This window comes from Nilaparvata lugens, chromosome 4 (assembly GCF_014356525.2).
Source record: "Nilaparvata lugens isolate BPH chromosome 4, ASM1435652v1, whole genome shotgun sequence".
Taxonomy (NCBI): domain Eukaryota; kingdom Metazoa; phylum Arthropoda; class Insecta; order Hemiptera; family Delphacidae; genus Nilaparvata; species Nilaparvata lugens.
The window spans coordinates 22,455,758-22,468,793 of record NC_052507.1 but is presented as its reverse complement, the minus strand read 5'-3'; the positions used below and the strand labels follow the sequence as shown (position 1 = coordinate 22,468,793).

The 13,036-nt window shown below is 34.8% G+C and overlaps 1 protein-coding gene across 3 annotated transcripts in view; it reads left to right on the top strand.

The window, feature by feature from the left end:
* LOC111047815 (hemicentin-1) overlaps positions 1-13,036 on the top strand; it is a 482,899-nt gene that overhangs the window by 393,063 nt on the left and 76,800 nt on the right. For all 3 annotated transcript variants that reach the window (XM_039427127.1, XM_039427125.1, XM_039427126.1), the window contains 4 exons: positions 4,469-4,579; positions 6,676-6,879; positions 8,034-8,185; positions 10,766-10,910. In XM_039427127.1, the coding sequence (XP_039283061.1) occupies positions 4,469-4,579; positions 6,676-6,879; positions 8,034-8,185; positions 10,766-10,910 (612 nt within the window). The remainder of the gene's footprint in view (positions 1-4,468; positions 4,580-6,675; positions 6,880-8,033; positions 8,186-10,765; positions 10,911-13,036) is intronic.

Genomic DNA, 13,036 nt, shown 5'->3' with positions numbered 1-13,036 from the left:
CGATTATTCCTTTAGCCCTTCAGATTTTGTGTTTGGCACGTTTGTACTTGTTAAGCACCGATCAAGAACGATCATTGAAATAATTGATCCAAATCTGGTTAAAGGAACAGATCTAAGTGAAAATATTGAGTGGGGTCAGATCGAGATCATACGTTCTCTGTCCTTACCTGCTAATATGTCAGCTTCTATCTGTGCCCTACTCCAACTTAGGAATAAAAGTTCCTACCACAGAGCAGAAACAGCTACAGCGTAAGAAATCACACAATAGAGCCTGAAACTTTGAAAGATTCTGTCCACGAAGTATCTTCTGAACGGCATTTGATCTATTGCACATATCCTAGACCGTCAGACAATTCACAATTACACACCTTCAAGAGCGAATATCTCGGGAACTGTTGGGAATATCACAAAATTCCACAAAACAAAAAGTGTAGAGAATTTATCAATCTTCATTTTTAAATCGTTAGTTATGTCGGTTGAGAGCATTGTTATCAAGATATGAGCGTGGAAGCAAAACGCTGAAAAATGCAACTTTTTAACCACCCTCATCCCCTTAGCACATGAGTTAGGGATGGGAACTTCTGATATGTTACCCTTTCAGCTAGTCTAAACAAAGCTGCATAGTCAAAAATTTTGTTCAAAACATTCTCTCCAAATTCCTTTGTCAATTGGTCTATTGTTGAAAAACTGGAGATTTCACACTAAACTATAAAGCTGCTGCAACAGTTGTAGAAAAATGCGTAAAAGTGTGTAATCATACATCAAATTGAAAAGAATTTTATGCTCTATGAGCTCATGATCAGCATGGGTTTTTCTCATCGATTTCCAAAGAGTTATAAGAGCAAAAATAGAAAAAATGGAGGAAGACGCGTTTTTTTAGAAAATGTCACACCATCAAGAGCGGATATCTCGAAAACTAGAAAAGATTTATGAGAAAAGTTGTTGGATGAATATGGTAGGGAATTATGTGAGCTTTTATTTTGTATAAAACAGTTATGCTCATAAGATACATCGGTTTCGAGTTATATGCGAGAAACCAAAAAATGATATCTTTGAACCACCCCCACCCCCTTAGCACAGGAGGTAGGGGTGGAGACTTTTGATATGTTTACCTTCTTACTACCCTAAACAGAACTGCTGGTTCAAAAATTGTCTTCCAAACTTTTCCCTCTATAACCTTTCCTTGACTGGACTATAACATTTTTACCTAAAATTGAAAATTTCAATTTCAATTTCAATTTCAATTTCAATTTATTAAAAACACACAAAAAACAAGACAAAACAAAATTACAAAGATTTACGAAACAAATAAAACACGATAAAATGTTACAAATATAAAAAACCATGGGCTTAATGTTTGGGTGTGTTGGAGAAGAGAAAAAAAAAAGAGAGGAAGATACCTAGCCAACTATGGTTTCCCATGTAATAGGCAGGCAAAGAAGAGAAGAGAAGTAATGAGGAAAAAAGGAAGGGAGAAATGGGGGGAAGGAAGAAAAACAGAGGAATAGGTACTTGAAATAAAGGTAAGCGAGTCCACTGAAAAATGAAAAAAAACTAATGAAAAAAAAAATGCTGGAGCAGAAATCTCGAGTCATATATCTAAATGGAAGAAGAAATTACTGTATGTCCAGTTTTTTATATCCAGTTTAATTTTTCCGCTGATCTTATTATCCATGAGAAAGTGATTTGGAATGAGGTTTAGTATTTTAGTACCTATGTAAATTAATTGCCTCCTTATACATTCAATATTAGTGTTATAGGTTACATATTTGTTAGCAGTGGCCCTTAGATTATAATAATTAAGAGTAGAGTTTATTGTGAGAGGAAAATCGGATCTATATTTTATTAAGTACTCAATTACGGTTTTTATGTATAATTGACGTATAGTCATGACCTCAAAATCACTAAAAACCATATCCGTTGGATAGAGCCTGGGTTTGTTTAATATAGTTTTAATTATCAGTTTTGTGCTACAAATAATTCAGCAATATGACAGTTGAAACAGCCTCCTAAGATTGAAAATAAGATTGAAATTCGGGAAAATGTGATTAATCAATTGCAAACTGTTGGCAACTGTTGATTCTATTAAATCATTCACTATGAAGAGATAGCAGATCTCGTGTGTCTCCAGCGTTATTGTCCTGTCACCAGCTGGCTCTCAGATCTTTGAATAGTAGACTTGAGATGCGCGTAAACACTAGCGTCAGGTGATCAATTTTCATAAAGGCAAGGAAAGTTGTGTGAGTGCGCCACACCAGATCTTCATTTTTGCTTTCATAACTCTTTGGACACATCACTAGAATCTACAATCTCCATGCGTCAAGCCTCTAACAATTTTTTGTCACAGAGCTCATCTCAATTAGGATTAATCAGTCTGTCTATCCGTACAATGATATCTAAATTGAAACATTATGTGGGATATCTATAGAGAATGTAGTGTAGGCTTATTCGTCTGTAGATATGCTGCATGGTGGGATATTTGCATATGCATGCTCCTAATCTCAGCCAGTGGTAATTAGATTCAAATCAGTGATGCCTAATAGATACTCTGTTCCCGGTTTGAATCTTCGGAGGAGCCTGATTTATAAGATGGGATTGAGTAAGCTACTACTAATTCGATGTTCAGCGGCTAATTGTTGATTGTATGATGTGGAATCTCAATCATCAATTTGATGGATCAGGTAGACCTATTGTGGTATGATAAACGGTGTGAAGCTATGTGATGATGCAGCTCTTTGAATTCATTTGACAACTAAGTTTAGTTGTTCATAAATTATATTATCAGTTCTCAATTCATTCTATAATTTTTTCAATATTATCAGCTGAAACTGGTCGTGTCTTATGAGAATAAAAAGGCTTCAGAGATGCTTTAAGAGAAGTAATATATCTAGCGAATAAACATTCTTAAAGAATATGTCTTATAAGCAGAAATATAGGTTCATATTTGCATGAACCAGATTATAGAAAAGTTATGGATCTCATGACAGTAGCCAATCGAATGCTCCAAACATGAAGCAGAAGTAGCAATTAATTTGGCTTATGCCAAGGATGGAAATACTTTGCTGTAGGCTATGGGTTCTAAATAGACTCAGCTCCATATCTGGAGATACTTTTATTCTGGCAGAGATTCCATTACAGTGTTTCCGAGTGAGAAACGATGCTTGTCGCCAAATAATTGATAACCAAGTTGCCAAACGCAACATGTGATAATAGTCAAGGATGCCCTCGCCTCGCGTTCATCTGTAACTGCTTAGCGATGCAGAGATGTTGGACTTACGCCCAAAGCTCAGCACTTAGCTCCACAAGTGATAAGCTACGGCCATTACACAGGGATTGAACTCTTGTCCCTGGGTCCTGTTGACCCTCTCACCCCCTCCCTTCATCACTATCCACTTACTATTGGCATTGTGGCAACATTTCAATTATTGAATGTCCCTAACAGATTCTCTACAACAGCTTCCTTTTGTTTGCCACCGATTTATAATACTTTTATCCTCTGTATTATTCATGAAGTGAGTGTTTCTGTGAATTCTGGTTAAAAATTTTCCTTGATTGGAAAATATGGCACGATGTTCCCTTAAACAGTTTTAGGAGCTAGTAAATGGTAAGAATTTTTCAAATGATGAGTGTCACTTCTTCAATAGCTCTCTGTTACTGCAGGAAACGAACTATTTTCCTTGGATAGAGGTAATAACTGTACTGTATTCATATAATATCTGGTTGGTTCTATATGAATGCATAAAACATGATATTCTTCTTGGGCAGATGCCATGACTGACTCTTATATTTTCAGTTAACATAACTCTATAACTACAGGAGAGAAAATAATACTCTTCCAGTGATACAATGATATTATTCTGTTACACCAGAAGAACTTCACGCTTGATTCATGTTTCTTGATCGGTTTGAATAATTATACATCTGGTGTGTAAAATGATTCATTCTCATTCGATCAGAAAAATTGATAGAGGCTGAAAGTGATAGGATGATGAGGCTGAAAAAGTACTGTATTTGTGGATAATGATATGGAAAATTTGTAATACTCGTACATAGAAATAATTATTCTATCTTTTCGAATCCGACACAATGCATCACTCCATGAGTTAACAAGTCTGCAAGGGAGATGGAAAAATGGGTGAATGAACCGGAAAATAAATTAACCAGTTTCTATACACACATAGATACCGATTCTATTCATTCACTGGAGTTACAGTCATGGCTTCATGTTACAATGAATAGCCCACATCCAGTATTCCCTAATTAGTGCACTGAGCGTTATGTAAAATATCTAATTAAATTCAATCCATGGATAAGGACTTCACTTGCCATTACTAAAATTTTTAGCTGGAAGAATAGAGAATAACAATATCTCCGCCAGAAATTTGTAGAATTATTATCAACTCTTTTCTATATTTTTGATAGTTGCATTTATTTGGCAATAATGGTTTCTTTGATTTTCTGTTCACAGTTCCTCCAGACAAGCCAATTATATTCGATGGGAAGCGAAGGGATCGGACGAAGGTGCTGGAGCCTTACAACGAAGGCAGTGACATCAATCTCATATGCGAGGTGTCCGGAGGTCAGTTAAAATATATCTTATTTTTTAAATTCAATTACAAGAAGGATAATATCATGTTGAACGATATTCTATGCAACTGATAATTCATATATTAAAAATTGATTATTAGTAATAAGTTATATTAGCATTATTAAAATGAATTTTTCGAATTGGTCATTCAAAAATTCCTATGCTCATCATCTGTTTGTGGACAACAAACACCAAAATTATGATTATGTGGGTTTGTCTCTGTTGAATGAAAAAAGTCAATTCATTCATTATTCTTTTATTGATTCAATGATACACAATTATTTTTTCAAAGTTCCCCACATAATTATACTGTATGATTTTTGATAATATTTCTCCCAAATGACATAGGCCAATGTTAGTTTATTTTTAGAATGAAAAAGGAATTGAAATGGAGTTTCCCTCAATCAATAGCTCAATAATCGGAACGACAGTCTAATTTAATATAATCATGAATTCAATCTTGATCTGGATAAATAGTGTCGTCCATTTATAATCAGGAGTTCAGTAACAGATTATGAATGTATCAATATCATAGTATTGAACACTTATTTATCCTTTTGTACTACCCTTGAATTGCAAGTTTTCCAAAAACCGTACACCTACATTGACGTGCAATTCGGAAAGAAAAATTCCTGTTTAATTTCCTCAGAAACTTCTATTTTGATATAATATATCTTCATACATAGGATTCAAAGAGACATACAGTAGCCTACCCTTGGACATTGTGACATGCTGGAAGAAGAAGCAAATCCCGTCACATAAAAACGTATAGAATAAAATAATATTCCATTCTTGAATTTTCACAATGAATATCTTAGTGATTGGAAATATCTTGGATTCTTTCCTGTTATTTGTCTAAAACTGTTCATCAAATCTACTTCTGACTACGATTCGATAGCCTGTATAGCTACAGAATGATGTTTCATCACAACAAATATAATGGCTGCACTCTAAAACAATTTTAAACCTAGACCTATAATGTTCATACTAACATCTCATTTACATTACACTTACACCCAACATCCCACTCACTTTCATAATGTTCTAATTATCATTCAATAATCTCTCCATCTGGAAGAAAACCCTATGGCCCACTTTTCCTCTACTAGACCATCTTTCCACCTCGAATACTCTCACAAACTTCCATCTAGCTCTCTCATGTGGTATTCATCTCAACCAATTCCAGCATCATCCTCTATCTCGTTTTCCTATCCTCTCTCACTCATAGCTCCATTCCATACAAACCTACCCCTAGAATCTCAGTGTCCGTTTAAAGCCTCTTGCACATTAAGAGATTGATCTTTGATATACAATATGACAATTCCCACTGAATCTGATGAGACCCATGGTGCTACAGAAATAAAATAGCACTGTACATTAATAAACATAATAAAAAACTAAAATTATAATACATAAGTACATTAATGATGGGGATTACTCTAAAAAAGACTAGAAAGATAGACAAGTAGGATAGAATATTATTATTCATGAAGCTGCCATATTCTCAATGAGAATAAACATAAGCCGTATATCAGAGTAATCTGCATGGAGTTCAAAACTTTGGAGAAATGTTTCCCTATTCATTTATCAGATCTTGAAACTGAATAATATCAAGATTGATGCTTTCAACTGCACAAACATTACAGCTACATTACACCTTTTCATCATCATGTTATCAATAATTTCTGTTGAAATGTTTCAAGTTTTCACAAATTTATTTTGTGTCGAGATGAACGAGGTATCAAGGTATCTCAAAATTCACAAGACAAATACATTCCAAAACTATTACTTCCTTCTTCATAATTTTCATCTCGTAATTCATCTATAAAGCTGGTTTATCCCCATTCAATATCGTCACATATTGATTCAATGGGACTGATGAACATATTATATTTCCATCAGCTTGGTGACAAGGAGAACTGTCATATTATACTATATCCAAGTGAATACTAAATTCAGAGCATCAAAATCTTGTGCACTCCATTCGACTTATAGACCAAAATATCTCATCATCGATTATTGACCTTCCTGATTCCATGATATCGGTTAGAGACTGAAGTTGTTCGGTGTTTGTGTTGTTGCCCCAGGACGTCCAAGGCCAAAAGTGATCTGGTACTGGGAGAACAACGTGATTGACGAGTCTTTCGAGCACAAAGAGTCAGGCCTCACCGTCAACACGATGACATTCGCCAATGTCGGACGACAGCATCTCAACTCGAAGCTCATGTGCCAGGCGTCCAACACCAACCTCGCGTCACCCACCTTCAAATACGTCATCCTCAACATCAATCGTAAGTCAATGCTCTGCTTGTTTCCACCGACACAATGCTTTTCTTATCTGTCGTTTGAAAGTGATCACTGTGCTAGGGATGGATTGAACGAGGTAGTCTCACTGTGATCCCCGCCATGCAAATCGATTGAACTGGATCTACTATAAAGCTGGATGTCTGTGGATATCGAGACAGAAGTGGGAGAGGACGGACTATAGGCAGAGTCCTACTAGCAGATAGGTTTCTTAGCTTGTACAGATAACAGATTCAAATGATATCTTCAATTGTATAACTTCAAAAATTTAAAAAGTGGATATTACATTTTCAATTCTCTCACTAACAGATTTTAGAAGTGCAAGAGTTTCATAGTGCAGATTGATATAGGACTTGAATAGTTGTGAAACTGCAAAGCAGAGCAGTATTCAGAATTGAACGTTGCATACTAAGATCAGTTTCACAATCATTTCCAAAAATATGAAGTTCAAAAATGATACAACATGTTTTCATGTAAAGCTGTTCACTCTGACAATGATGTTGAATTGTATCACCAATTTATGAATATAGTAATAATTTATCAATTTCCACCATATATTACACATTATATTGTAATCTACAGTACATAACAACTGCTACAGAATGATTTATCTATTTATATAATTATTTAGAAATCCTACAATCGAGCAGATTGTAGTTTCAAGAAACTTTCATTTCTTCAGCTTCTAAATCGAGAACCATCTACTCAGTAAGAAATTAGAACAATGGCTCTTTTCACTGGAAAAGTCGACAAAGGAAATAGTAGCAATTGATCGGAGAATTCAGTCATCTCAATACAAATATCACTCAACTCTACAAACAAGATTTTTTCGATCCAAATACAATTACTAGTTATTTTTCTCTCAATATGAAGAGTTATATAATTTTCAACTTGTAATCAATTATATGATAGAAATTATTCTCAATTCTCAATTTGATCAGTCTATCACAAAGGAGCGCCCGCATCTAGTTATGTGAAGAGATAACTGTCCAAATATGAATATATCCATTTGAGTGATACCATGCCAATAACAATAAATTATTATTTGATGAATATTCTTCACTTTTAGTAATATTTCAGTTTTTATTTCTCTTGGAAATTACAGCAGCATTCTGGTTAACCTGATTTTTGTCACTTGCAGTGAAGCCTCTGGAAGTGCGGATAACAACGAAGCCGCAAGCGATATCAGCCGACAAAAGATATGACGTCGAGTGCAGAGCTTTTGGATCAAGGCCGGATGCTGTGATAACATGGTGGAAGGGGAGTCGACAAATGAAGAAAATTGCTAAAAATGTGAGTGCCAAAATACTATATTCACAAAAGATATTCAAATTCGCGTAGGATACACTCAAATCATAAAATGCCTCAATATCCATGAACCTCCTGCTTTGAGATTAATTACTCATTATTCATCTTCAATCATTTCTCTTCTGCAAATAAATTGATTCCTCATAATTTTTTATCTCTAGCTGATACATGAATTGAATATAACACCTTTCTCAACTTCCAGACACTTGACGATATCCAAATGTTTTCATGCGTACTATCAAAATAGCATTAGATATAATGCTATATCTATAATGCTATAATCATTAGATATAATTTTTTACTGTGAGTGCTTTATTGAACTTACAAATTAATAATGGCACATGATTATTATTGAATCGGTCATTATTCGAGATAAACTCCTAATACATGAGAATTGTTGAGAGTGAAGGGAAGAGTGAATAGCCTACATAGGATTTGACCTTCCACTTGTGATCAAACTCCATTTAACACTTTTTTCCTTTCTTTATCTTAAACTCCATTTACTTTCACAAATTTTTGGAATATGTCATCCTCATTAATTCATAAATTGAATATATTTTATAAAATATTTTTTGATTCTATTTTTATTCTAACAATCAATTATACAGAAAAACTGTGTTATAGATTCTTTGTAGTTTGATCAACATATCAATGAGAATATTTCAAGGCTCCTATATTGGAAAATTCAAATCTGAGAGATTGTTGATACCGTAAATGAGAGAACACAAGTCATGTGAAGATTGGATCCTGAATAAAATAGTGTTAGTGCATGGTATGATGAATAATGTGAACTGATCAGTACAATGATGAAACCTTCAAATGATTTCGGAGAGTCGAGAACAAGTTTCATTTGAAAGTATATAGAAATCATGTTTAACACCTGCTCATAAGTAATTTGTCATATCCTCCACCATCCGTAAGATCTGTTACATTCTTCATTCATCCAACTAACAACATGTCTTTCTCCTCGGGGACAACTTTTGCCAGAACATTTCGGAAGTTTCAAACTCAGCAAGCGCATACAGTCTTGAAGCGTGCGCAAAGTCCCCCGCGTGTAAAATGCGAAGGATCTTTTGTAGTGTTTTGCGAGTCCGCAACTCTGCGGTCGTCTGCGAACGGTTCACCTCACTTACTCCTTCTACATCATTCTTCCTATCTCTCTCACTCCACTTCCTTGTTCTTCACTTCTCTCCCAACTATTCCCCTCCACAATGATCTCAAGTTTACTCCCTCAAAAGTGGAAACTGCTTGTCTGAAGAACTCAGCCCCCACCAAGATGTCGGACAAGAATAATGCATACAGGCGCTAAGTGAAATAAGTTTGTCGACAAACGAATACTGCGTCTGAATATATTAGGCGTGAGTTTTCGACTTTATACACATAACAAACAAAGAACGTGTTTATCAGAGTTACTGCATTGTTTCTGTGACGTGTAATTTAACAAGACGACACGCCCATTGTCAGAGTGTAGGCCTACAACACGACTTCTTACTAGATAACCGCGTACCATTCCACGAATAAATGCACAGTTGATTTCTTGTTTCCCGTTGAATATTATTTTGCGCTTCTGCTGAATTATTTGGCTGTTATCTTCTCACAAAGATTGCTTGTTTGCTTCAATTCACGGAGTTTATATTCTCTATGAAGCCTTGTCAACCTCCACTTTTATTTCACATAAATAATCAACCTGTAATTGAAGTTTTTCTATTTTGTATGATGTTTCAATGTTGAATACTTATTCAGCCAATTCATTTTCTTTTCAAGATATTCATTCTCTGTTGTACCAAAATCAAAATTCAAAAATGCACCAACAAACAATAGAAGACTGTATAAACATGCATTGCTTGATATCAGTAAAAAGTCTCCAACACTTGTGAAATTTCACATTGATTTATTCTGATGTATTGGATAGATTCAATACGATTTTACTTCCATTTTAAGATTCTAAGATTCTTTAAAAAAGTCAAAGTTCACAACTCTTTGGCGTCTAGGAAATAATTATAATGAGTATTTTAGCGTGAGACTTGGACAATATGGCAATATTAGGATCACTACTTTACTGGAGTAATATTTATGAAATAACAACTATTATGAATGAAACAAAAATTTCCATTTGTGTTTCCACGATTGGTTGAAATATATTACTTGCAAAAATTATTTATGAATTTTTTTCTAACCTGAAATAGTGCCCTACTACCTTGTATATACCTCTCTGGTACATTGACATTCTGATTCTAGACCTTGTTTATTTATTGCATTTGAGTAATGAATAACTTTCCTGCTAGGCCTACACAAAATTTTCGAAATATAAAGAAAATAATGAGTTCATTCCATCTCTTATACGACTCATGTCTATCAACCGACCAAAAAAACACTTCTGTTCATTCATTTCATACCTTGCTTTTCGTTGTCCAAGAGGTAGTTCGAACATTTCAAATGTACACTATTACGTTTCTGTATGGTACAAATCTCATCAATTTGTAGCCTAAATTAAATTAACTCTCAACTTTATTATAGTCATGTTACTGACGTTCTCAAAAAATGAACATTTGTGCCTGTCCACAGCACTCACAAGACAACAACCAGAGCATCAGCATGCTGTCGTTCACCCCGGTCATCGATGATGACGGCAAATATCTGACATGTCGAGCTGAGAATCCCGCTTTCTCCGACTCGGCTTTGGAAGACAAGTGGCGGCTCAATGTCCATTGTAAGTTCATTGATTATCATTACTATTGATACAGATCCTATATCTTTATCTTACCATACAGTGCGGCCGTCTCAGCTGGAGTTGATAATCTGTTAGTCTAGCAGTTCAAGGCTGGAAACTTGGAATATTGTTCTGGAATAAAAAAATCAAAAAGAAATCCTGGTAATCAGAATTGACTATTCACAATACAACGTTGGTGTGAGTGTTCAATTAAGCTCATATCTATACAGGTGTTACTGTAATCACTGTTGGTAGATTACAGCATTACTTCATTCATAGAATCGAGACAAGAAGACTGTGGCTGAAAGTAGAACATTTTTGATGTTTTGGAAAAATAGTATTCCAAATTAAATGTTCTCTGTCTGAAACTGGTCCTCAACAGGAAGAAATCCTCAACGATCAGTCATGTATGGATGGTCGATACAATATTCAGGAAGATGATCATATTTGGATGAAGTTTATTCCAGGGAAGCACATCAACTCTGTATTGACTTAGGAATAATGAATTGGTAATTAATGTTATTGTAACTCAGTTTGAATTGTTTATTTTGGAAAATTCGCCATTCTCAATTGAATAAAATGACAGAATAAATATTGGAATAGTTCTATCATACGAATATTTTCACATCCATTGATAAATTAAATATAATTACTTCAAATTGATTTTTTTCGAAAAATCAACTTTAAAAAAAACTCTCTCATTGTAGAAGAATCAACTACACTTTTTCAGAGATCCATAAACAATGTGGAATACTGCTGTAGTTTCCATTTTTTGGGCCTGATCGCTTGAAAATCAAGAGTGTTGCAGCTGCGATGGTGGGAAGTGGTGTGGTGATCATTGTAAGAGGGGGGAGGGGGTTAGGCAGTCGTCAATGCTGTGGCAATCAGCTTGTCCAATCGGCTATTATTTAGATTCGCAATTTATCGCTCCAGCCAAGACCCAAATCACGCTGCAATTTCATCGCCGCGGAAAAACAGAAAAATGGCCGGCCGGTCTACCCGAAAAAAGCGGCGACAATTAAAACCCGAAAAGCAGCAGAAGAAAAACCGGGCACCGAACTTTTCGTCGGCCCGTAATTTGAATAACGTTGCCTCCGACAACGACCCGGAATATTAAACACGATTTCTGTTTTGGAAAGCCTCCAAATAGCCGCTCTCGATATGGTTCTCTTCATTTTTAAAACGTCCGACGATTTGTCTTCCAGGCAAGTAGTCATTCATTGTTGCTGATTTCTACTACAACAGTAAGCTTCAACTCCGCTAAAGCTGGCATTTGTTAATCTTCGGAAAACTATGATGGTCATTCACTAAATAAATTAATGTTGAATTAGTTCACTGATAAGATAGTAACGACAATATCAAGAATATACACCCTACATAATTATTATAACATTACTATTACAACATTCAAGACAAATGCGATGTGAGAAGCTCGTCTTATCTTATTCGACAAATTATTCGAATATTGATAGAATTGTTAAATAATTGTGTGAGTTTATCATACAGTATGATGTTATCATAGTATTGGTCCTCGGAGGTAAATCCTCTCACAAGATACCCGGTTACCGGTATCCATCCCATTCATCTTCAAAATAATTCCTTGCTCATTACTCTGTTATATTCTTCCTACAAAGCCAGGATGGGAACTATATGTTACATTACTATTCATGTCATTATCATTATTCATATGTAAATTGTTTTCAGAGTATTTTTTCCTTTATGTAAATTATTTTACAATTCGCTTTGTGAATTCTGTGATTCGGAACGCAACAAGATAAAATAAGTAACATTTAAGATTGGATCGGTATGCTAAAATTATTTTTTGAACACTTTATCACTTGAAGAATACCTCATAAATTAGTTATCCTTTATCATGGAACTCCACCGGAGTCTTAATGAAAATAGATAAAAAGTCTGGTGTGGTACACTAACACAACTTTCCTTGCTCATTGAACTATAAGTCTCATTCTTAAACGAGAATAATTTAGGGGAATAACATAATGACGATTGGCGACAACATATTTGAAACTACAATCAGACTACTGTACATGTGTAAATTATAATTGTTTTCGGAGTACTTTTTCCTTTATGTAAATTAAATTGTGAAATTCGATTAATTTTTTTAA